Source organism: Prionailurus viverrinus, chromosome D4 (assembly GCF_022837055.1).
Source record: "Prionailurus viverrinus isolate Anna chromosome D4, UM_Priviv_1.0, whole genome shotgun sequence".
Classification (NCBI taxonomy): Eukaryota; Metazoa; Chordata; class Mammalia; order Carnivora; family Felidae; genus Prionailurus; species Prionailurus viverrinus.
This window is the reverse complement of record NC_062573.1, coordinates 15,883,030-15,909,647: the sequence shown is the minus strand read 5'-3', so window position 1 is coordinate 15,909,647 and position 26,618 is coordinate 15,883,030. Positions and strand designations below refer to the sequence as shown.

General features: G+C 42.3%; 1 protein-coding gene across 4 annotated transcripts; it reads right to left on the bottom strand.

The window, feature by feature from the left end:
• On the bottom strand, window positions 1–26,618 carry PTGR1 (prostaglandin reductase 1). 4 transcript variants are annotated; one of them, XM_047831528.1, is made up of 11 exons: window positions 26,376–26,618; window positions 25,883–26,039; window positions 23,743–23,858; window positions 22,304–22,349; window positions 20,332–20,388; window positions 16,078–16,245; window positions 11,892–12,009; window positions 11,011–11,166; window positions 7,967–8,075; window positions 4,265–4,383; window positions 1–261 (listed from the first exon to the last, which is right to left on the bottom strand). In XM_047831528.1, the coding sequence occupies exons 3-11, from the start codon at window positions 23,846–23,848 to the stop codon at window positions 151–153; spliced, it is 990 nt and encodes a 329-aa protein (XP_047687484.1). In that variant the 5' UTR covers window positions 23,849–23,858; window positions 25,883–26,039; window positions 26,376–26,618; the 3' UTR covers window positions 1–150. The 4 variants fall into 4 exon arrangements, with proteins under 4 accessions (XP_047687484.1, XP_047687487.1, XP_047687485.1 ...); XM_047831531.1 differs by lacking the exon at window positions 25,883–26,039 and having other exon boundaries at window positions 26,376–26,521; XM_047831529.1 differs by lacking the exon at window positions 26,376–26,618 and having other exon boundaries at window positions 25,883–26,149.

The window sequence follows — 26,618 nt, the reverse complement described above, 5'->3', positions numbered from 1 at the left end:
CTAATTACATACCACTTAAATGTGTTTTATTAGATAGATCAAACTCACTACAATTTTTAGATAATGAAGGCAGTATGTATTTTTACTAAATGGTTAAAAAGACGTGGTAATCATCCAAATGAATTCTAGATTCCATGTGTCTTTTTTTTTTCATGCTTTCACTATTGTTTTCCCCAAATTTTCACCTTTCAGCATTCCCATAAACGCAGCTGGCATGTTTTCAAACCCTTCAGTGATGTATTCACGGTACTGGATTTTACCCTGTATCAAAATGACAACAAATATAACAGATTAATTTCATATTCTGAATGATATACTTTTCTCATCATAGCAACAAATTTATCAGGAACATCATTATCTTGGACATCTAAGAGGGAGGCCCAATCCACCATGAGCGTATACTCAATCTAGTGGCATGAGCCACAAAGTACACATAAAAGTTTGGTTAACAGGTGTTAGGTCACAGTATAACAATAGAAGAAATGTTACAGGAAAGTGATTAAGCAATTTATAAGTAAATCACATGGAAAAGTTTAATAATGTAATGATCTCAGAAGAGGTGGAAGAAGATGGAAAAAGGGGCCCCCTTCCAGAGTATTATCTACTTTAATCCTTCCAGTAGCTTCATGATGTAGCATCATTACCTCTCTTTGACCCCTGAAGCGGCAGAGCCTGTTCAGGAATTGTAAATACCATGGCAATCTAATAATTCGTCCTCCCTTCAAGCCCAGATTCTCTCAATATGTGTTGAACATTCACTTAGGAATGTGGGAGGGAAGGGTTTATTTAGTGAGGGTTTTTCATTTCTCTGCTACAAGGCAGTCTACTAAGTGGAACTAATTTACATTTTCAAGGTTTTTATAAAGGGTCTTCTGTGGAAACTGGCGTTACCGGATACCATTTATTTTCTTAACATATTCCAGTGATGGCTTAGTACCCTTTATGAATTTATGGAGGGACAATTTGCTTGGGGTCACTCAACTAATTGATAAGTACAGAGGCTGGGATTTGAGGAGGCCTTGACTAGGAAGCCCCAGCTCTTTTCTGTTCTTAAAGGAGGCAAAGAACCTGTAAAGGGGCAAATGCTGTAATCAAAAGTTTATAAGTTAAAAGTAGAGGATGAATACTAATATACAGGTGATAATAATATGGTAAATTAAGGTGCAGAATACAGGGCATATTGAAACTCTTTGTACCATCTTTGTGATTTTTCTATAAATCTAAAACTATTCTAAAAGAAAAGTATATTTTCAAGAAGAAAAAGAGATGAGAAAAAAAAATAAGTAGTTGAGAGAGAAATTAGGCCAATTCACTAGTTACTGAAAACAAAACTGTAATTAGGTCCACTCTGTTAGAAGGAGGCATTAGGAAGACCAGCACAGTGGTTTCTTGTTGTCAGTTGCCATCATGGGAGGGCTAGATCAGATTTCACCAACAGGGACAAAGAGGCTCCACACTGGGAGCTTGAAAATCATTCAGCTCTTCCCAGCTTCCTGGAAAGAGCCCAGCTCAGCACTCCAAGCGTTGGACTGGGAAAAACACCAAGCTCCAGTGGCTGCCAGAGGAGCAATCTGTTTGAATTGGGAAAGGATGATAAAGCCAAGAGTTTAGAAGTGTGATATCACTTTTCCCCTCCAAAACTAAAATAATGCCCCTTGGTTATTCAGAATTCTGTTGACTAAAACTGCAAATTGTGAAAGACGGGAAAAGTATCACAACATAGGACAGGATTGGCTTCTTCCTGTGGATTGAAAGCCATGGCTATAGGAAGATGCCAATTTGGGACCTGGAAGAGCCACAGCCCCAAATATATGCCTCTCCAACATTTATCCAACAATATTCATCTAGAGTTTACATTGATTCAGACACTATTCTAGGTGGTGGGGATACATCAGAAAAAAACGCATGAATGTTGCTGCCTTCATGGAGGTTACATTCTCACAGGAGGGCGATGGGCAATAAATATACATGAATTATAGTATACATCATGTTAAAAGATAATAATTGCTACGGGTAAAAGATAAGGAGGATCAAGAATGGAGGGGGACTGCAATTTAAAATAGGGGCATTATGGGGCACCTGGGTGGCTTAGTCAAGTTAAGCGTCCAACTTTGGCGCAGGTCATGATCTGGTGGTTCATGAGTTTGAGCCCTGCATCCAGCTTTGTGCTGACAGCTCAGAGCCTGGGGCCAGCTTCGGATTCTGTGTCTCCCTCTCACTCTAACCTCTTACCTGCTCACACTCTGTCCCTTTCTCTTATTAATATTTAATAAACAAATATTTAAAAAATAATAAAAAAATAAAATAAAATAGGGCCATTTTATTTATTTATTTTTTTTTAATTTTTTTTTTCAACTTTTATTTATTTTTGGGACAGAGAGAGAGAGCATGAACGGGGGAGGGGCAGAGAGAGAGGGAGACACAGAATCGGAAGCAGGCTCCAGGCTCTGAGCCATCAGCCCAGAGCCCGACGCGGGGCTCGAACTCACAGACCGTGAGATCGTGACCTGGCTGAAGTCAGACGCTTAACCGACTGCGCCACCCAGGCGCCCCTGAAATAGGGCCATTTTAAAAGTTGCCTCATTCAGAATGTAGTTATGACTTGAAGGAGATGAGTGAATTAAGGAAGCAGTTACAGAGGGCAGAGGGAAGTGGGGAGGGATTGGGCAAAGAAAGCAAGGGGTGAACACTAAGAAATGAAATTAGGTAATGGAGGCCAGATCATGTACAATCTTGTAGGTTTTTTTTTTTTATTAGTTTATTTTTGAGAGGCAGAGAGAATCAGAGTGCCTGTGGGGGAGGGGCAGAGAGACAGGGAGACACAGAATCAGAAGCAGGCTCCGGCTCTGAGCTGTCAGCATAGAGCCCAATGCGGGCCCGAACTCACAAACCGTGAGATCAAGACCTGAGCCGAAGTCGGTCGCTCAACCGACTGAGCCACCCAGGCGCCCCTCGTAGGTTTTATTGTAAGTGAAATGGGGAGCTTTGCAGAGTTTTGAGCATAAGAATGACATGGTTTGATTTATGCCTTAAAAGATCACACTGGCAGCTGTGTTGGGAATTGTCTGTTGGGGCACAAAGTTGGGAGGCCAGACAGAGGCTACTAGGCTAGATAAGAAGGTGGCCTGGACCAGGGTGGTGGCAGTAGAGGTGGGAGAGCTGGACAGATTCTGTGTATATTTTGAAGGCTGAGCCACCAGAATTTCCCAACAGATTAAATGTGGGTCTGAGAGAAAGAAAGGAATCAAAGATGATTTCAAGGTTTTTGGATTGAGCAACTGGGGGGTGGGGGTGGGGATAGAATTGCCGTCACTGAAATGGTGAGGTCTGTATATGGAATGGATTTGGCAGGAAAGATCAAGACATATTTAGTTTTTGACGTGTTGAGTCGAAGATGTGTATTACACATCTAAGTGCAGCTGTTGAGCAGCCCAGAGCCCTGGGGAGAGATCCAGGCTGGAGACAGACATTCAGGAGCTGTCAGCATACCAATGATATTTAAAGCCAAGACCCTGGATGAGCTAAGTAAGGGATAGACAGACTGTGGGCAGAGAAGAAAAGAAGTCCAGTGACCATACCTTGGGACACTCTATTATTGATCTGCAGAGGAAAAAAGAAGTTAGCAGAGGAGGAGGTCCTCTGAGAAGGACAAATCTGTGAGGAAAACCAAGAGCCAAGGGAAGGCAAGGGAAGAAAGTGTACCAAGGACAATGTGATCACCTCTGTCAAACACCCCCCAGAGCCAAATGATACTAAGAACTGACCACTGCAGTTCACAATCAGGACATCATCAACCTTGACCAAAGCAATTATGGTGGAGCGGCAAGAGTACAAAAGCCTAATATGTGGGTTCACAAGAGAATGGAAAGAGAGGAACTGCAGACATTGAGTGTCAACACTTCCTGGGGCATCTGGGGGGCTCAGCTGGTTAAGTGTCCCACTTGGGCTCAGGTCATGATCTCATGGTTCCTGAGTTCAAGACCTACATGGGGCTCTGTGCTGACAGCTCAGAGCCTGGAGCCTGCTTCAGATTCTGTGTCTCCCTTTCTCTCTGCCCCTCCCCTCTTCACACTCTGCCTGTCTGTCTGTCTCTCTCTCTCTCTCAAAAAAAAAATCACATTAAAAAACAAACACTTCCTGGTATTTTGTTCTAAAAGGGGGAGCAGTGAGATGGACCTGTATCTGCAGTGGAAATGAAGCCTATCGTGTCAGAAGAGAATGGGATCCAGTGTACAACTGGGGGAGTGGCTCTGGAGCTCCTCACCTCTAAGACCCATGTCAGCAAGTCTTTCAGAGCCTTCTGACGGACATCTCCTTGCCAGCGGGTGACAATGAACCCTTCCAGGCGGAGTTGCTGATAGATGATATTCTCTGGGGGTGGGCCTGTGAAAGAGGAGGACACATTTAGGTGACAGGGTCCAGGGAGGTGGCCGTGGTGAAAACACAAACAGTATAAGTCACATCACTGTTCTAGATTTCTCCACTCTTTTCTGATTCACGAGGTTGTCCAAAAATCAACATGCCCTCTGTGGTAGACAGAATAATGGTCTCCACAGGTGGCTGTATCTTAACTCCCAGAACCTATGAATGTGCTTCCTTACATGGCAAAAAGGACTTGGCAGACATGATTAAGTTAAGGGCCTTTAGATGAAGAGATTATTCTGTGGGCCCAATATAATCACAAGGGTCCTTGGAAGGGATGCGGAAAAGTCAGAGTCAGGAAAAAATATGTGATGATGGAAGTATAGATTAGAGTGAAAGAGAGAGAAAGAGAGACTTTGGAAGATTCTGTGCTGCTGGCTTTGAAGATGGAGGTAGGGACCATGAGCCACAGAATACAGGCAGCCTCTAGAAGCTGGAAGAGGCAAGGAAACAGACTCTCCTCTTGAGCCTTCAGAAAGAATTCAGCCCTGCTGATCCATGTTAGACTTTTGATCTCCAGAACTATAAGGCAATAAATCTGTGTTGTTTTAAGCCACTAAATTTGTGGTAATTTGTTACAGCAGCAATAGGAAACTAATACACACTCAGTCCTTGCACAGGCCAGGAAGCCAGGGAATGTTCAGCCTGCACATGCCAGAAGCAAGGCCCACCAAACACTGCCCAATGGCAGTCCATAGAACACTGTTCTATGGAACAGAAGTGGGTCCTGAAGATAACGTGAAAATGTTCCTGTGCTAATCAAGCATAAATACCCTGATATTCCCGACATGTAGAATGTTCTTTTTCAGAATCACATGGAAGGCTTATGAAAAGAGATTGCTGGCCCCTCCCCCAGTTTCTGATTGTGGGTATGGAATGGGTCCCAAGAATCTATATTTCTAACAAATTCTCAGGAGATGGTGATGCTGTTAGTCCTGGGCCCACACATTGAGAACCACCAGCCTAGAAAAAGTACCAGCCTACTCTGCAGCCTATCAAGAAGGTAGTATTCAGGGCCCCTGGGTTGCTCAGTCAGTTGGGCATCCAACTTCGGCTCCGGTCATGATCTCATGGTTCATGGGTTCAAGCCCCATGTCGGGCTCTGTGCTGACAGCTCAGAGCCTGGAGCCTGCTTTGGATTCTGTCTCCCTCTCTCTCTGCCCCTCCCCCACTCACACGCTATCTCTCGCTCTCTCTCTCTCTCTCTCAAAAGGAAATAAACATTAAAAAAAAAAAAAAGGTAGTACTTTTCTGTGTGAGAGAGAAAAGGTTGTGTTGGTTCCTGGCTTATTTTCCCAAGGATCCTGAGTGATCAGAAACTGAGGAAATGACACCTGAACATAGTCTTAAAAGTTTCAGGAAGTCAGGTGAACATGCCCCTGAAACCTCAGCACCAGATGAGCCGAGGTGACTGGCAGAATTTATTTGCGGCATCCTTGATAACTGGCATCGCTCAGGCTGAAAGTTCCTACTCCCTACTTTGGAGAAAGTCACATTAGCAGTCAGAAAAATAAGGCCTTGTCCTGAACCAAAAGAAACTGGTGCAAGAGGAGTGAGATACGAGGGTGACACAAGACAGCAGCACGTCCAAATGTCAGGTTGCCCTTGCAGAGAGGGTGCTTCTTTAGGAGATGCACACCAACCATATTTCTCTTTAGGTTAAGAACTGGAATCCTCATTTCCTCATCTTGGAAGAGGATGAAATACCATTTTTGGGCTTATCCACCCTGATGGGAATATAGTTTCTTTATTGGGAGCAAGAAGAATGTGGCATTTGAACGTGGCATTAATGCTGGGGCAAATAATTACCTCTGAGCTATCCTAACAGTGATATATGTTAGAATTTCTGGAGCTCAGAGGCAGGGCAGGATCTCATCTAAAATGAATGGACAAGGCCAGCTGACGTCTCAAAGACCTTCAACTTCCAAACTCTAATTGCTAACAAGACGAGATCAAGTTACTGGACCCAAATATTTGGCTGTACCTTATTGGACTAGGGTCAAGAAAATGCATCCTGGTGCTTTGCTCAACGGACAGGCAGAAGATTTCCCAGGATTCTAGCTTAGCTTCAATTAGAAAAATAGAGGGGCGAAAATTCCATAGCAATAAGACTGCCAAGTACACCTGGAGTCTTTTTGGAGATGGTAGTATCTTTGATTTTTCCCAGCCCAAGAGGGAGTCTGCAAGCTGTCCTTTCTCAGTCCCTTCCACTCTCGCTCACCTGTCTCAGTGCAGTTGTGGGATTGTTAACTAGCAGGGCTGTAGGGTTTCATTCCCATGAGTGAAGCCCATCATAGAAGCCCAATTTATTTATGGTTATCATCCCAGATCTTGATGATAATCTCTAAGATTCCTTTTGCTTTTTTCTTTTTTTGGACCACAGGTCAATCTATAATCTCACCAACAGCACAAAATCGTTGTAGTAGGAAAGGACTCTGTAGGAGGAGTGCAGAAGGCCTGTCTTTGAGTCTCTTGCTAATAGGATTTAAAGAGCCTCTGGCCTTCTTGCCCATTCATCTCCCCATTCATAAAACAAGAGGCCTGCACAACATCTCTCAGAGAGTTAGGATTTCACAAATAGAGTTCTCTAGTTGATACTGCTTTTGGACCTCTGTGGGTATGAAGAGGGCAGAGGGCAGTCTCAGCATAGGAAGAGTGGAGAAGTGGAGATGGATGCACAAAAGAAACAAAACAAGGACAGTCCAGGAACAGAGGGGAAATGCATGCTCCTCTCCCTTTCCATGGAAATTGTCAGTCTGGGGGAGCCAGTGTGTCCTGAAGCTCTAGGAGGCACTGCCCTCCACTGTCGGAAGGAAATGGCGGCCTGTTGTTTGCTTCAACCACATTGAGTCATCCTCTCCGATCCCCATTCCTCCAGCAACGTTCTGAATATCCTAAAGAACCCTGATATTGCATGAGCCAGACCAAGGTGTTCTGTCTCTAAATCAAAGCATGGTTGTCTTTTCACAACTTTGCCCAAAACAAAAGGTAAACAATTAAAACTTTTAACAATTATCAACATTTCTTCCGTATTTTCAGATTCTGTTATTTCTCTATATTAAAATCTAACATAAGCTATTTAGCACAAACATATAAAAATACATAGTTTTAGTTTAATAAACACTACTTCATCAAGAATATCAGGAAGTCTGGGGAGCCTGTGTGGCTCAGCCAGTTAAGTGTCCAACTTTGGCTCAGGTTATGATCTCGCAGTTCGTGAGTTCAAGCCCCAGGTTGGGCTCTATGCTGACAGCTCAGAGCCTGGAGCTTGCTTTGGATTTTGTGTTTCCCTTTCTCTCTGCCCCTCCCCTGTTCGTTCTCTCTCTCTCTCTCTCTCTCTCTCAAAAACAAATAAACATTAAACAAATTTTTTAAAAAGAGGAAAAAGGAGAAAATTATTTTTTAATTATTTTTTAAAAAGGAGAAAATTATTATCAGGAAGTCTTTTTAATATTTTGATAGTCACTGGCCTATATACCATATCTGTGAATTTTCTCCTTGCCCAGTCTTTCTACATCTGTGATCGTGTGCATGAGCTCATTACCTGGGGGAAGTGGGCGAGTAGTATTATACACAGAGATGGCCCCACAAATAGCAATCCTTCCAAACTTCTTCATCTGGGGGATAACAATGTTTGAAAACTCTCCACCTACCTAAACAGGATGAAAAAAACAAAAACAAAAACAACCAATCCACTTTAATCTAAACACTAGAAGATTCAGGAGAATCATTAAGTCACAATTACCATTTCATAACATTTATTTTAGAAGGAAAAAAATCAGACTGAATTAGCACAACAGTGCAGAAAATTGCACTTGAAAGGGACATGTGAGGTTGGACATTTCTGTTTTACTGTAGGAACATACCATATATAACTTATACATTTTACTTTATTATATTTTGGGGTTTTCTGACCAGTTCAATAATCTCTTTGCCCCTATCTAAAACCATGGAAAAAAATAGTCAGAAGGCACATCAAAAACAAAGCTGGAAGACTCATATTTGACAATTTCAAAACTTACTACAAAACTGTATCAATCAAGACAGCATGGGAGCAGAAATATAGATCAACAGAGCTAAGTTGTGAGTCCAGAAATAAACTCTTACTTTATGGTCAATTGATTTTTTAAAAAGTCCCAACACAATGAAATAGGGGAACAAAACAGTCTTTTCAACAACTGGTACACAATTACTGGCTATGGTAAAGAATGAAATTGGACCCCTCCTTACACAATACATAAAAATTAACTTAAAATGTATCATGGGCCTAAATGTATAAGCTAAAGTCATAAAACTCTTACAAGAAAACATAGGAGTAAATCTTTGTGACCTTGGATAAGGTAAAGCCTTCTTAGACATGACATCAAAAGCCCAAACAACAGAAGGAGACATAAATCAGCCTTCATCAAAATTTAAAACTTCTACAGGGCTCCTGGGTGGCTCAGTTGGTTAAGTGCCCGACTTTGGCTCAGATCATGATCTCGTGGTCTGTGAGTTCGAGTCCTGCATCAGGCTCTGTGCTGACAGCTCCGCGTCTGGAGTCTGCTTTGGACTCTGTGTCTCCCTCTGTCTCTGCCCCTCCCCTCCTCACGCTCTCTCTCTCTCTCTCTCTCTTTCTCTCTCTCAAAAATAAATAAACATTTTTTAAAAATTTAAACTTTTGTGCTTCAAAGGACACCATCAAGAAAGTGAATGAAAAGAAAAGAGAAGGTGAAAAACAACTCACAGAATAGGAGAAAATTATTGCAAACCATATTCAGTCAATCCTCATTATTGGTATATTCCGTAGTTGAGAAAGAGACTACTTGCTAACATTTATTTATATCCCTCAAATCAACACTCACAGGGCTTTCCTGCTCATTTGCAGACGTGCCTAAAGCAGTGAAAGATGCACAAAGTTCCCAGCTAAAGTAAAAAAAAAAAAGTCGAGGTTCTCTCTCCTTTTTTCACCTCTCCCAGAGATTACCAAGGAGGGAAGGCAGAAGGGCACAGTACAGAGTAGTTCAAAAAGCTCCAGCTCTGGGGTTGGTTGGATGGGGTCTGAATCCCAACTCTGGGAGGATCAGTTGGTGGGGCAGCCATAGGCAAACTTCTTAACACTTCTGAACCTCCTTTTCTCTTTTAAAAAATGAAGAAAATAAAAGCTGTAGGAAGAGTTGTTTCTAGGATTTAAGATTGCAATGGAGGTAAAATATATACATGTATGTACATACTTGCCCTAGAAGCAATGCTCGTTGTTCGTGGTGACTTGATAGAACATAACTACCAGGAATACTGAGAATTGACTGTATCTGATGAGGAACCTATCATAACTCTTATAAAGAACTCTTGGGTGGGAGAGAGCCAAAGCATAAGAGACTCTTAAAAACTGAGAACAAACTGAGGGTTGATGGGGAGTGGGAGGGAGGGGAGAGTGGGTAATGGGTATTGAAGAGGGCATCTTTTGGGATGAGCACTGAGTGTTGTATGGAAACCAATTTGACAATAAATTTCATATATTAAAAAAAAAAGAACTCTTGGGGTGCCTGGGTGGCTCAGTTGGTTGAGTGACTGACTTCGGCTCAGGTCATGATCTCATGGTCCGTGAGTTCAAGCCCCACATCGGGCTCTGTGCTGACAGCTCAGAGTCTGGAGCCTGCTTCAGAGATTCAGAGATTCTAGGTCTCCCTCGCTCTCTGCCCCTCCCCCACTCATGCTCTGTCTCTAAGAATAAATAAACATTAAAACAAATTTTAAAACTCTTAAAACTCAACAAATTGAAAAATGGGCAAAATATCTGAGTAGACATTTCTCTAAAGAAGATATATAAATGGCTCATAAGCACATGAAAAGATGCCCAATACCATTAGCAATTAGGGAAATGCAAATCAAAACCACAGTGAAATACGACTTCAAACCAACTAGTATAGCCATAATCAAAATGATAGTTAGTAAGTACTGGTGAGGATGTAGGGAAATTGGAACCCTCATACGCTGCTGGTGGGAATGTAAAATAGTGCAGCCATTTTGCAAAATAGTTTGTCAGTTCCTCAAAATGTTAAATATGGAGTCATCACATGACACAACAATTCTACTTATAGGCATATACCCAAGATCATGAATGTTCACAGCATTATACGTAATAGCCAAAAGGTGAAAATTACGCAGATGCTCATCAATCAATTGATGGATAAATAAAATGTGGTATATCCATACAATGGAATATTATTTTTCAGCCATAAAAAAGGAATGAAGTACTGATACATACCACAACATGGATGAACCTTGAAAACATGCTAATAATGTACAGTGTAAGAAGCCAGTCACAAAAGGCACTTTGGGGGGGAAATGGGGAGTAATTACTGAGTACAGCATTTCTTTTTGGGATAATGAAAATGCCCTAACATTCATTGTGGTGATGGTTGTACAATTCTGTGAATATGCTAAAAACCACTGAATTCAACACTTCAAAATGGGTGAATTATATCTCAATAAAGCTGTTTATTAAAGGCATATGTACTTTATATATTTTAGATGGAACTCTAGAAGGCTATTCCCTTGTGTAGTACTTTGTTAGTAAATAAGATATTAAGTCCATTTTGTGCTTACGTTATCAAAATAACAATCGTAACCATCAGGAGAGGCTTTTTTCAAAGTTTCTTCCAAAGACTCTACTGTTTTGTAGTTAAAGGCAACATCATATCCAAGCTTTTTAAGGTAGGCAACTTTTTCATCAGACCCTGCTGCTCCAACAACTTTGCAGCCCTAAATGGGGAGAAAAAAATGGAGACCATTTATAAGCCAAAAGCATGGACTAACTCACCTTCCTAGCCTAGTATGGTCAGGTTCCCCAAGAACACCCTCTTAGGTGCTGAAGCACATACATGAAGATACCATAATGGGCCAACAGACCCATAGGTGAAATTGGTCCCTGAATCAGCCTACAACCCAACGTTAACTTTAGCTTGTCTCTGACCAACCAACAGATTCTGGTCTATGTTTATATGGTTTACAGCTCGTTTCAACTTACTGACTCGACAACCTATTCATCTGACTCTCATTTCTTTATTTTGGGTCTTCTCTTGCAGTGACTTGCATGCTATCTTTTGGAACAGTGGTGCTTTAGACTATAATTTGGGCTCAGCTCTGGAACTCTCAGCCATCTGGTCACTTCTCCTGGTGACTGCCCCTTTATTCTTTGATTTGGGCTCAAGCATTGGACTAGATAGAACCTGTCTAATCATAGAATCATAGAGGAACTGGAGAGCATTCTGAAAAGCACTTTCAGGATGAGCTAGAGATTGTATTGGTACACAGAGAGTAGCACTTCAGAAATCTCTCTTGCATTCTCAATGTATCTTCAACTTCCAAGCAAGACCCACTAAACAAAACTCCCTGAGATCAGAGAAGGTCTACTCTGTTCACTGTTGTATTCTCAGTGTACACTGTGGGTATTGAGTAAATGTTGGGTAATGGAAGAAGACACTTACCTTGAGCTTAGCTATCTGGCCCACAGCAGAGCCCACTGCTCCTGCTGCTGCATTAACCATCACTGTTTCTCCACCCTTCACACCACAGATGTCAAGTAGGCCAAAGTAGGCTGTTAGCCTGAGGGAAGAAAATTAAAGATATGTGGGTTGATTTGTGGCTTTCTCTTATAAGTTGTTCAGATATATCCTGAAGGCCTTCTCAACAGCCCAGTGCCATGGGTCCAATAAAAGACAGAAAATATATGAATTGAATATTACCAGCCACTAATGGTCCACCTCCTCCTTCCTCGCTCCTAGATAGGAATAAATATGATGGGAACCAGAGAAGAAATGGAGAGTTGGTTGGAAAGGCGCTGCACCCTGTCTATCCCTAGGCCAAGTCTCAAGAGCAAAAGAAGATTCTAGGACTCTGGGGGTCCTAGAATAGAGAGCTTGTGCCTCATTCCTATACACGCCCTGGGGAGATGGTGAACTTCATGGGGAAAGCCTCCATGTCATCATGGTGCCACAACCATAGAGCAGATGAGAGGATCCAAGAGAAACACCTTGAGTTTTCCATGGCTCCTAAGTGGTATGGAAGAGTTTCTGAAATTTCCCCATCTCATCCTAAGTGAGATGTTGAAGTTAGCTTGCAGGGAAAAAACTATGGGGTCTACAAAGATGCAGCTCAGAGAGTACTGACAAGAACTGAGTGAAGAAACCACCAGCTTGGATGGCCAGTTTGGAAGGGGATGTCACTGAGGACTCAGTGGGAAAAGTCACACTTTGAAGCAGGAGAACAGCATAAGACTAAGATAGATCAAGACCAAGAAGTTATTGGGGCACCTGGGTGGCTCAGTTGGTTAAGCGTCCAACTTCGGCTCAGGTCATGATCTCACAGCTCATGAGTTCGAGCCCCACGTTGGGCTCTTTGCTGTCAGCACAGAGCCCACTTCAAATCTTCTGTCTCCCTCTCTCTCTGCCCCTTGCTTGCACTCACTCTCTCTCAAAAATAAACATTTTTTATAAGTTAAAAAAAAAAAAAAGATCAAGAAGTTGCTGTCGCCCCCCTGCTGACATGGAATCTGTTAGCCCTGGAAGCTCTGCATCAATCTTGGGGAGAAGAAAAAGAAAATTCTGAGTTTTGAACCTGAACAATGTGAGAAATCACTAAATTAAACTGAGGCTCTGTTTTACTACACAAGCCAAGATGCAGGCTTGGGATAGAGATGAAGTACAGCAATAGAAAAATTTTGAGTTTTATAATCACACCCCTGAGTCTGAGTCAAAGAAATCTATATCCACTGTGGCAATTGCTAAGCCACTTGCAAAATTTCAGACAAATTCATGTAAAGTTGTTTCTATAAGAAACAAACTATACACTAGCCTTTGCCTATATCCGGGGACCCATTAGAGTTGGACATTAAAGGCAAGGCAGTGAAAGGCATAGAAATCTACACATTTTCTGAGGACCCAAAAGCTAATGTTCCCAGTAATTTTCAAAAGATGAATGGAGCACCATCTACCTCAGAATCACCTGGAGTTTTATTAAAAATTTATATTCCCAGTCCCCACCTCAGACCCACTGGTCCAGAAATACTGGGACATGAACATCTGAATTTCATAAGAGTAGGTGATTCTTAGGAATTTAAGCAACTGAGAACCACCACCTTAATGAATGCCGAAACCAAAGCACACTGGGTGAGCTAGCATAACCTCAAAAGAGAAGCAGAAGGTGCATTTTCTGATTATATCATTCCACTCATGACAATCGTTACCACCCCCCAACCCCGATCTCCCTTCTAGAAACCCTAAAATCACCTCTCAATTAGACATACTGCCCTAGAAGACACAAGGCCTCTCCCAAACATCATATCCTTTTAGAAGTAAAATGGAGAAGCCAACAGTAAAGCAATCTTAGAGGAAAAATTAAAGGTACCCTTGGGACTAAGGGGGGACTTAACATATAACAGTTTGGAGAGCAAAACACACGAACTCCTCCAGCTTAACTGAGAAAACAGAGGTCCACTGAAGGAAATAATGCAAACCTGGAGGGAATGCTAAATCTCTGGAGCCTGGACAGCTGAAAGGCACCCTAGGTTTCAAAGTTCAACTTCTTTTTTTTTTTTTAAATTTTCTTTTTTTTTTTTTGAACGTTTATTTATTTTTGGGACAGAGAGAGACAGAGCATGAACGGGGGAGGGGCAGAGAGAGAGGGAGACACAGAATCGGAAACAGGCTCCAGGCTCTGAGCCATCAGCCCAGAGCCTGACGCGGGGCTCGAACTCACGGACCGCGAGATCGTGACCTGGCTGAAGTCGGACACTTAACCGACTGCGCCACCCAGGCGCCCCACAACTTCTTTTTTTTATAATGTTTATTTATTTGTTTTGAGAGAGCGAGCGAGAGGGGGAGGAGTGGGGAAGAGACAGGGAGAGAGGCAGAGAATCCCAAGCAGGCTCCACACTGTCAGCAGAGAGCCCCACAGTCTCACAAATTATGAGATCACGACCTGAGCCAAAATCAAGAGTTGGACGCTCAACCCATTAAGCCACCGAGGCACCCTAAAGTTCAACTTCTTTTATGGTCTATAGCAGAAGTTCTAGCACTCTTGAAGGGCCGACCCATCCCACTGGTAAGTAGTCCAGAAGGCAGGAATTGCTCAAAGAATGGGCAGTGTGTCACTAGAGAAGGTTAGAAGCATGGGATAATGCCTCTCCCTCAATCAGTGAGAACCAATGGTATGAAGTTGATTGTTTATGGAGTAAAAATGCACTCCTTGGGGGTTTGGAACAGGGTGAATGAGAAGTACACACAAATGAGTAAGTTATCCTCTGTCTTAGGATTCAAATCTCCTAATATTTTACAGATTACTTTCTCCCCATCTAAGTCATGGGAGACTTGCTCCAAGGTTTCCTCATGTCTGCCTTCACCCCTGCATTCCTACACCTGGCTCACAACTTAGAACGACAGGTGGGATAACAAGGTGGGAGGAGAAGCTCTCCCTCGTAGAGGTTATGGGGCAGGTAGGCAGGACCTGGAAGTGCTATAATTCTATTTAGTGCTTATTTGAAAGTAAGAAGGGGGCGCCTGGGGGGGCTCAGTTAAGTGTCCTGCTCTTGATCTTGGCTCAGGTCATATCTCAAGGTTCGGGAGATCAAGCCCTGTGTTGGGATTCTCTCTCTCCCTCTCTCTCTCTGCCCCTCCTCTGCTCATGCTCTCTCTCTCTCTCTCTCTCAAAAAATAAACTTTAAAAGAAGACTAAAAAAAAAAAAAGCAAAAAGATATTAAGCACCCTCTAATTTCACATTAATTTCAACATTGCCTCTTGGTCACAGCAATACTAAAGAGTTCATAATCTGAGTGCAATATGAAGTTGGGGTGTATGGGACTGGTTTTTGCTAGAAGCTGATCATTTGAGGTATACATATCCAGTTCATTCTTTAGAAGTCCTTCAAAGTATGAAAAAGAAGGAGGGAGGGAGGGAGGAAGAGATCAAATAACTTAGAGAAAGAAAGGAAATACATGAATTTCAGGCTAAAAAAGTTTTGGGGGATTCCAAAAGGAATTCAATTGACCTTGCTTCTCCAGGCCACAAAAGGAAATTTGGAGCCTAAAGTACAGCTGAGATAGGATGAACTGACCAGGAGTCTTCCTGAGGGACAAGGCCAAAGGACTCTTGTGGAGTTTAAGTCTGTGTCAGCTGAGTGACTGTGCAACCATACTTGTGATTCATCTCATGTAAACTTCAGATCTCTTTATACCTCAGGAGATTCAGATGTGCATAGGGAAAGGTGAGGAATGAGAGACAGCACAGAAAAGCCAAGGTATATTGAATTCTCTTCCCCTTTTCAAACTCTGAAATGGAGACAGAGACCCTGAAGCCAAGACCCTTCCAGGGACAAAAGGAGCTGGTCCCTTTGTGTTACCATTTGCCAGCTGCTAAAGAGGGATCATGCCCCATGCTGCTTCTCACTGCCGCTCTCTGGTTCTGAGGGTCTCTGGCTGGATTTTTCCCTTTCTTTCCTTTAGTCCAAGGCCAACTCTAACCCATCTTATTCCCTTCTCAGTCCCACCATTTACTCTAACCAGCCCCTGAGCCTAGAATGTCTTGGGTCTCTTCTTGTTGACCACATTCTAGACAAACTATTTTGGAAAACCAGAATGTCAGATATTCAAATAAATGAAACATACCCATGAAACTCACCCTGTCATGCCAACTGTTCCCAGAGCCAAAGACACTGGTAATGTGTCTGGCCACTCTGCAGGCAGTTTTTCCAGATCTTTCCCATCAGAAATGGAGTGAGTTGTCCAGCCTGAAGAAGCCACTACCATAGTTCCTGTTGGGAAGGCTGAGTTTTTACTTTCCACAACTCTGAAAGATAAAGCACATTAAGATGTGGGAAGCCTCTTTTCTTTCAAAGGAGTTAGGATGTTGCATGGTTAGTATTCCTAAAAGGGCATGGAAGTTAATATTCCATGATTGAATACCCCACCACATCTCTCCATCTTATTCCTAGCCATTGGTTTCTCCTCCTCCTTGAGAAAAAAGTATGGGCCATTAGGGAGGAACTCTCTGAACTGGTTCAACATCTGTCTCTGTCCTCACCCACTTCTCTTTAAGCAAGAGGTGTACATCCTCTGGTTCAAGGTGTTCTGTTCTGTTCTTCAGGGGCCACCCTCCATCTCCTAGCCCCTCCTCTCTCCTGAATATTTAACATTGTCCTCTCCACTGCCCCCTTTCCCTTTTATATTCAAACTTCTTCACTGCCCAATCACTTGACAACCCAATGCAACATGGCCTCCACCCCTGTTACTCCACTAAAGTCACAATTTCTGATTGCAAAATCTAGTGGACACTCTTTACTCATCATCTGATTTCACCTTTCAACTGTATTCAGCACTCTGGGCTACCCAAACTCTTCTTCATTGGTTTCCACAATACTGCCTTCACTGGGCTTTTTGCCTCTCCCTCTAAGCTGCTCCTTTCCTGTCTCATTTGCTGATTCTTATTCTCCCATCTTCTCCCACTGTTACCATTTTTTTTTACTGTCTTTCCCTTGATCATAAAATTATGTAACACATTTATTTTAGAAAAGTTATAATATATAAAATAAAAAATCAGTTCTAATCCCATAATACAAAGATAACTGCTAATATTTTGGGATATGTTATGGCAATCTTAATGATATATTTAAAAATGTGTATTATAAGAATGCAAACTGGTACAGCCACTGTGGACAGCAGTATAGAATTTCAAAAAATTAAAAATATAATTACCATATGATTCAGTAATTCCACTACTAGGTATTTACCAAAAGAATGGGAAAACACTAATTGAAAAAGATATATGAACCTCTATGTTTACTGCTGTACTATTTACAATAGCCAAACTATGGAAGCAACCCAAGTGTCCTTCCATAGATGAATGGAATAAGATACGCGCGTGCGCACACACACACACACACACACACACACACACAATGGAATACTCCTCAGCCATAAAAAAGAATGAAATCTTACAATTGCAACAACATGGATGGATCTACAGGGTATAATGCTAAGTGAAATAATAAGTCAGTCAGAAAGACAAATACCATATGATTTCACTCATGTGTGGAATTTAAGAAACAAAGCAAATGAACAAAGAAAAAAAAGATACAAACAAAAAAATAGATCCTTAAATATAGAGAACAAACTGATGGTACCAGAAGGGAGGTGGGTGAGGAGATGGGTAAAATAGGTGAAGGGGGTTAAGAGTACACTTATTGGGGTGGCTGGGTGGCTCAGTCGGTTAAGCATCTGACTTGATTTTGGCTCAGGTCATGATCTCCTGGTTCATTGGATTCAGCCCTGCATTAGGCTCCATGCTAACAGTGCAGAGCCTGCTTAGGATTCTCTCTCTCCCTCTCTCTGCCCTTCCCTGCTTGCTCTCTCTCTCAAAATAAAGAAAAAAATTTTTTTTTAATTTTTAATATTTTTGAGAGAGAGAGAGAGAGACAGAGCACAAGCAGGGGAGGGACAGAGAGAGAGGGAGACACAGAATTTGAAGCAGGCTCCAGGCTCCGAGCTGTCAGCACAGAACCTGACACGGGGCTCAAACCCACAAACTGTGGGATCATGACCTGAACCAAAGTCAGGTGCCCAACCGACTGAGTCACCCAGGCCCCCCAAAATAAATAAAATTAAAAAAAAATTTTTTTAAAGGAGTATACTTATTGGGATGAGCAATGAGTAATGTATAAAGTTGTTGAATCACTATATTGTAACTAATATAACACTGTATGTTAATTATACTTGAAAAGAAAGTAAGTGCATTTTAAAAATGTTTATTATATATATTTACATAATTGAAATCACCTTATGTTTTGCAAGCCAGGTTTCTCTCTCTACACTAGCATATATGACTTATACTTTTTCTCATGTTAGTAAGAATCCTTTAAAAATTGAAATGAATTTCAGGGCGCCCTTCTGGCTCAGTCAGCAGAGTGAGCAATTCTTGATCTTGGAGGTGGGAGTTGGAATGCCACGCTAGGTGTAGAGATTACTTAATAATAAAATCTAGGGGCGCCTGGGTGGCTCAGTTGCTTAGGTGACCAACTTGGCTCAGGCCATGATCTCATAGTTTGTGAGTTTCAGCCCCATGTTGGGCTCTGTGCTGACAGCTCAGAGCCTGGAGCCTGCTTAGGATTCTGTGTCTCCCCCTCTCTCTACCCCTCCCCTGCTCACGCTCTGTGTCTCTCTGTCTCTCAATAATAAATAAACGTTAAAAAGAAAAAATTTTAATAATAAAATCTAAAAAAAACCTGAAATGAATTTATTATACCAGTATTAGACACTTAGGTTATTTCCAGTATTTTCTAAATATACTTCAATTAATATTCGTAAATATGAATTTATAATTTTCCTAGGCAATATTTCTATAAATGGAATTACTAGGTCAGAGACTATTAAAACATTTGTTAACTCTTGTTGCATGCATATTGCCAAATTCTTTTCCAGAAGGTTATGCCAACTTTTGCTTCCACCTTCAGGGTATAAGTGTATCATAACAACATTTCCATCCCTCAGTACTGTCTTAAAAAAAAAAAAAAACAGACAACTTTGCCAATTCAGCAAACACAGACATATGTTGTTCATATCTTTGATCATCAGCAAGAAATGTATACGACCTATATGAAGAAAACTGTTAATGGGCCATAAGACAAAGATGGATAAATGGAGAGGTATACTTTGTGCCTGGAGAAAAATGTACTAAAGATAACACATTTCCTCTAAATGAATCTATAAAGTCATTGAAATCCCAAAAATCCAAATATAATTTCAATAAATGGTGTTATAACTGGCTTGTCACTTGGACATAAAGTAAATACTTCACCCATATTCCAAAATAAAAATTAAAGGATCTGAAGATTTAATTATAAAAAATTAGCATATAAAATACCAGAAGAGAGGCACCTGGGTGGCCCAGTTGGTTAAGCATCCAACTTTGGCTCAGGTCACGATCTCATGGTTCATGAGTTTGAGCCTGGAATTGGGCTCTTTGCTGTCAGTGCCAGTCCACTTAAAATAAAATAAAATACCAGAAGAAAACATGAATAAGTATTTTAGTTATTTTGGAGGGGAGGATGCCTTTCTAATGATGAAATGAAACCCAGAAGCCACAATTACAAATATTAATAATGTATCACATAAAAATTTTAAATTATGACTGGACACAGGGGAAAGATAAAGATAAAGACACAGATATTTGCAACACTCCTATTCCTAACATATAAAAAGGCTTGTACAAATCACTAATAAAAGATAAAAAGACCTAAAGGAGGAAAGGAAAGGACATAAACATAATTCACAGAAAAAAATTGATAATTAATTTACAAAAAGAATGTCAACATCACTAATAAAAAATAGGAAACATTTGCTATCAGGAATAGATTACTTAAATGACAGATAACAGTGGAATAATTTGCAGCCATTAAAAGGTAGGTAGTATATTTATATACTATCAACAAAAGATATCCATATTAAGTGAGAAAAATAAATTTGCTGAAGGGCAATACTGCTAGTTAAGAAAAATTATAGACATTGGTTTGTGTACTGAACAATTTTTGAAATAAGAATACACTAACAATAGTCATCTCTAAGGCTCAGATGATGGAGGAACTTTCAGTTTCCAAAATAAAAAATTGTGGTTCATTGGAATTTTTACTATAGTCATAAACTGGACAAATGCAATTTTTTAACTAATTAAAAGCAAGACTAGCAAAGTGAAATTGCAGTGATGACAATCTCACAGTCGTCCCTCCCTCACAGGAAAGGGGCAAGATGTCCCAAGTTGCTTCCAAGGTCAGTGAGTGAACCATACAGGCTGAAGAAACTGTAGGGGCGATGGACAGACTCAGGACCCAACAGAAGGTAAAAGAGAGATGTATTTTTCAAGTCCTGGGACAAATAGAAATACCTGGCCACTTGCTGCCCCATCATCGTATCACCCTCCTTCAATCTTTTGGCTGCCACTCTGGAAAAAAAAAAAATTCTTAATACATAAGAGCATCAAGGGAAAACCATCTTGAGTTTCAAGCCAAATGGAAAATCAGTGGGAAAGTATGTGCTGATACATGAAGGTAATATAACTGGGTGAAATGCGGGAGAGCTGCTAGAAGTAAGTAGTTCTGCTCTGTGACCCCAAAGAAGCATTCTGATAGTATTTTTCTGGGAAATGAACAGGAGAATCTTACCATCATATTCCACTGGGGTTGAGTTTCTACCAATGACTTAAAAGATGACAAAGACACCACTGGGTACTTGTTACTCAAATCACAAGCTGTGATATTGTGATTTAGAATTAGAATTATTATATTCTGTCTATATCCTGTTTCTGGCAGAGCACCCTGGGATTTCCTAATTAATGAGACTGATAAAGGTATCTTTTGTTATGTTAATGAAGTGACTTTTGGAAAGCACCTAAGGATGGGAGCTGGTTGCCAGAACCAACCATGTGATTAGAGGGCTGTAACTTTCATTTCCCTTATCCAGATCTCAGGAAGGGGAGAGGGACTAGAAGTCAAATCAGTTGCCAATGGTTAATGATTTAATCAACTGTGGCTATGTAATGAGCCTTCATAAAATACATTCAGAGAGCTTCTGGGCTGGTGAACACAAGGAGATCTGGGGAGAGTAGTGCCCTTGGAGAGGGCATGGATGCTCCTTACCCCTCCCCACATACTTTGCCCTATGCATCTCTTCCATGGGACTGTTCCTGAGTTATATATCCTTTTATAATAAGCCAGTAATCTAGTGAGTAAACTAGTTTCATGAGTTCTATGAGCCACTCTAGCAAGGAAGGTGTCGTTGGAAACTCCAAAGTACAGGTAACAATGTGGACTTGAGTCTGGCATCTGAAGTGTGTGGGGGCAGTCTTGTAGGACTGACTCCTTCACGTGTGGGATCTGACACTATCTAACTGTAGATACTGTTAGAATTGAGTCGAATTGTAGGACACCCAGGGGTTATCAGAGAATTGGTTGGTATTGTGGGGGGAAAACCTACAAATTAGAATTATTATTGCAGAATCGTACTCGCCACACATAAAGGGATGCTAGTTAACATTTTGAAACATTTTTTACATTAAATTTGAATCTCTGTTGATCAGCTCTGAAAACAATCATTTTAAAGAATGATGACTACATTATTTACCTAGGCAAAAACCACTGAGAAGTTAGTGCCCCATAAAGGCCTTTTATTCCCTCCCCCCCTCAAATTGTTTCCTGAGTACACACATTTGATTACAGGAATACAGGTAAATGGAAGTCAAGAAAACCTTATTTTAGTCTTACCATCTTCCTCTACACAAATAAGTGCCAGTAGTAAAATGGACAAATTGGATTTGTCTTAATTTTTTGGGAAGCAATTCTGATAAGCAATTTGAGGCAAATTGTGTACATTAAGATAGGAGATGATGGTAAAATACAGGGGCAGGGTAATCCCTCGTCAACCTTCTCACACCTTCGCTGGCAGAATGAGCATCCATGAATCTTATCGCTGATATTATACTGGGACAACAGGGGGAAATGACAATCAGTTGGATATTTGAAAAGATGACTATTTCAGGGGCGCCTGGGTAGCTTAGTCAGTTGAACATCTGACTTCAGCTCAAGTCATGATCTCATGATTTGTGAGTTTGAGCCCCGCATCAGGCTCTGTGCTGACAGCTTGGAGCCTGCAGCCTGCTTCAGATTCTGTGTCTCCCTCTCTCTCTGCCCCTCCCCTGCTCACACTCTCTCTCTCTCTCAAAAATAAATCAACATTAAAAAAACATTATACATTTTTAAATTTAAAATTTAATCAATTAATTAATTAATTAAATAAAAGATGGACTATTTCAAAACAAGGTCCCAAACACAATACATGAATTTTTAGGAGGAAAATAATACCTCATGTAAGGATCCACAGTGAGGAACAAAGCTTCCAGCAGGACCTCTACAAAATAAAGCATTCCATAGGCAATTAGATACTCAACACTCGATGCCTTCCTTGACTTTGGCACTCTAAATAAACACAGATAACCTTTCTGCTTCAAGGTTGCCCTTCCATCAGTACTTTCTATGGAAGAGACAAAAGGGGCTCTCACATTTGGTCCAGCCCAGATCATCATCATCATCATCACGTTATTTATTCAGCACTCCATGCTTTACATGGATTATTCTAGATGATATTCTCAACGATTACTGTTTTCATTTTATTTAGGCCTAGGTTAAGGAACTTGATCAGGGCCACATTTGTAATCACTATGTTACAATGATCATATAAGGTTTCACTAACAGCCCCCATCAGTATTAAAGAATCTATATTTTGTTGCAGTGACCTCATGCACACATTCTCTGGAATTTTGAATTGGAGTCCTGGCTACCCCAATTTAGATGGGACTGAACTTTGCCATGCTATTTGATTGCATGTCCTTTTCTCAAAGCCTGCCTACCTACCTGTAAACACTTTTTATTGCCTGTTCTACAAAGCTAATCTCCAAACATGTTATGGCATGTGCTGCCATTTCTCTCCCCTAGATTTCTTTAGGTTTACCTTGTCCTTTCACTTTCCCTAAGGGGATGGGAGAGTCTTCAATGAAGGAAGAGGGTTTATCCCTCCTGTCTGTGTATAGGATAATCTGAGCTTTGCACACAGCTGCTAGGTATTGCTTTCCCCACTTGCTTACCCCATCATCAGGCTTGCCAGGACAGAGAGGAAATCCTCCCCAGAGTCTGGTCAAAGTCATGAACAATGTACCCAACCGTGAGTTTCAATTATGCAGGAAATCAGAGGGATCCCACATGACATGAAGGCTTCACACAAGAACACCCTGAAAAAGTCTCTGTGGCAGATTGCAAAATTGTCACAAATGCCTCCCATCTCTTTGTGTGGGGCCTCTTTGCCACTCCTCCCAACAAGAAGTCTATTTCTCAATCCTTGAATCTGGACTTGGCTAATGTGACTTGCTTTGCATATTAGCAAACATGATATAACTTGAGGCATGAAAGTACTTGCACATTGGAGCCTGCCAACTCCTACTGTTCTAGATCAATGAGGCCACTGTGAAAACAAAGAGCTCAAGTCAGCCTACTAGAAGAACTGAGACACACACCTCAGCAGAAAGCTTGCTAACCACCAGATATGAGGGGGGCCCATCCTACATTAAACAGTCAGCCCAGATGAGACGTGAAGAGTTACCACCAACTTAACCCAGCCCAAATTGCCAACTCACAGACTTGTGAACAAATAATGATTGTTGTTTGACATCACTAAACTTTGAGGTACTTTTGTTATGAAGCAAAGGCTAACTGATACAGTCTTTTCCAACTCAAATCTTAGGACTTACCTCCATTGTTTAAGGGTGGGAGTTCAACTGTTTTCAACTCAAAGTTACCATGAGTGGGGCTGCCTTCGAAGTGCTTCTTCAGGGTCCAGCTCTTAGCATAAGCCATCCTGAAGTTCCTGGAACACAGTAAAGATGTAGTCAGCTACCACGAAGTGACTGGATTATTAAGACTTCCTAGCCATTGCAATGAAGACAGACAGGAGGGTCTACTCATCATCTACTTCTCTTCATTATCATTTAATACCAACCACATTTATTATTTATTATATTTCTATTGCTGTGCAAAACACTTCAAATGCATTATCTCATTTTATCCTCCTATGTTCCCTATTAGATAGGCATTATCACTGCCAGTACCAATGAGGAAACTGAGGCTTCCTCAGAACTCTCCAAGGCAAGGGAAAATGTAAACCAACACAGAATTCTTCTCAGCTACCGCTAGGGTTTCACCAGGACACTCAACAGCCACCTCATGTGCAAATATTCTGTTTCTCACCTCACATAGAGCGAATCCTGAGAAAGAGTGTCAAACACAAAGAACCGAAGGGAGGAACACTCAAATCTTTCAGCCGGATAAAGAAACGTTCTAAGGCAAACAGTCTCATCCTGCTGAACACCACGGCGTGGCGCTGCTGCTCTGCTCAGTGGTGAATTTACTCTGGCACCAAAAGGGAAATCCAGGGTTTAAACTTGCCTTCACAGGGAACCAAGAGAGATGATCCAGGCTGCCCTGAGCTTTGGGATCAGGACATTTTGCTTGGACCGATCTACCCCGCATCATGTGGGAGCCTCTCCTTCCTCACGTGTGTACTGCCAGCTGACAGGCCTGTCCCCCAGCAATGGAAGCAGAAAGAGGGGTTGACGGATATAAAAAGCTGAAATAGAGCTTTGCCGACACAGAAGTCATTTTAGGCCCTCCTGACACTACTTACCCAAGTGCACCTCCTTCAGAATTTCCTAGGAGGTGTTAGAATTACAAAGGAATGCAAAAACCTCAGAAGTTAAGGATTTTATGGAAACAAATAGTCTCTGCCGAGCCAGAGAATAGCCTAACCTTATCAGAGACCATAAATCAATCCCAAAGCTCCCAGCGCTGTTTCAAAAGCAAAGACTGACCTCATGCACATGGTTGGGCTGTTCTTTGCTAGATTGAAACCCTTTGAGCACTCAAATTCCGGGCTAATTGGAGCCAGAGAACTGACGATGCCCACCCTTGCTGACCCTCAAGACTTCGATCAACTAGGACGACCTTTGCCCCAATTCATAATGAATTTGCCTTTGCAGAACCCCTTCATGAATATGCATGTATCATTAGCTTAAAACCTCCTCACTTTTCTTGTTCGGGGAGACACTACTTTAGGGAAACACCCCTGGTGTTCTCCTTTACTCACAAATAAAATCCTTCCTTTTCCTATTCTTTGCAGTCAAATGCTCTACCCCTGAGCTATACCCCCTACTTTTCCTATTCTTTGGCTCGGTTGTGTCTTTTCACTGAACACCCACCAAGAGGCGACCCCAGTTTAGGGTAACAGCAGGGCCCTGGACATTTCTGCATTGCCAGGGGAGCGATCCCGGCGGGCGGATCCGTAGTCCTGCTCTTCTACTTCTTTTCCCGAAAAGGCAGCTGAGAGCGAATTCTGAACTCGCTGCCAGTCCAGAAGCCCCCCCACCCGGGAAAGAGCGTAGCCGAAGAGGCCGCAGAGTTCACGGAGTCCCACCCACCAGAGGGAGATGTCCAGGTGCAGAGTCCGCAGGCGCGCTTGCTCCTAGCTTCCCACCTCGTCGGCCTGCACACACCCGTGCCCACTAACCGAATTCCGACCCCTATCTTAATTGTCCTTCCACACTTGTCCCAGTTCCGCGGTTCCGCAAGTTACTTGGCCAGCCGCCGCCGGGGTTGGGCAGCTATGCTGAGAACCCGGAATGCAGGCCGTGCCCTTCCCTCCAGTAGGTCTCTGATTTCTCCAAGAACGTGCTGGGACTGGGAGGAACCGATCCGGACATCTGGCTTTCTAGTTTCCTCCTAGCCCAAGACTCAGAGGTTATGCAGCAAGAGGTGAGGGAGAGCAACGCGCAAACGCTCCACAATAGGGAATTCTAGAAAATCAGCAGGAAAAAAACGGTGAGGATGTTTACTTACGAGAATACGCGGGCTCCACTAGCTAGACACAGAACGTGTTTGAGGTTGTGCAGCGGACCTTCCCCCTTAAATCCAGGCGGGTCCCGGGAGAGGGTGGGGCTTCCCGCAGGGGCGGAGCTGCTCCTGCAAGAGTGGTGGAGCCCGGGCCCGCAGAGGGCTTCGGAAGGGAAAGCCAGGATTACCCACAAGTGTGTGTGCAGGGCGTGATTCCAATGATAATGGCCTCTATTGGAGCCCTGCCCAGGTGGAACTGTGCTTCCACTAGCGTCCTAAGTGGCAATCCGGTGGAAAGACGCCGCTTAGAAGAACGAGCCTTGGCGTCCACCGTTCAGGAAGGAAAGAGCCAAACGCAGGGTCCCCCGGCGGCCGCAGCCCTGGTCTGGCCCAGTGCTGCTTTCGATCCGCAGGATCCTCCTCAGATCACAGCTTGCCTGGTGTCCACACCTCCACCCCATGCCCAGTCCCCAAGTCTCCCTAATGAACACCTGTTTACCTTTCACAAGTAGATACAAAGGTCCCAACGTCTGTGAGCTGTGGTCAGATTCCCCCAGGCAGGAGTGAGTGCTCTTCACTGAGGCGACCTCCGAGTCAGAACATCTAGCCCTTCACAGGGCCTTTCTGGGACTCGGGGAGGAGAGGAGAGGTGGTCTAAGGGAGGGAATGTACACAAAGCCAAAGTGCTGGTTTGGGCTACCCTGATTCGAAGCTGGTGTGTCTCCCTTTTCCTAGTGGTGCA

What these genes read in the sequence shown, in the direction of transcription:
- PTGR1 (XM_047831528.1), bottom strand. Translation starts at nt 23,848, where the DNA reads ATGGCTTATGCTAAGAGCTGGACCCTGAAGAAGCACTTCGAAGGCAGC. An exon ending in ATGGGGCAGCAAGTGGCCAG is followed by an intron (nt 16,246 to 20,331) that starts GTATTTCTATTT and finishes TTTATCTTTCAG; the next exon opens with AGTTGTGGAAAGTAAAAACT. An exon ending in TGCTGACATGGGTCTTAGAG is followed by an intron (nt 262 to 4,264) that starts GTGAGGAGCTCC and finishes ATTTTGATACAG; the next exon opens with GGTAAAATCCAGTACCGTGA.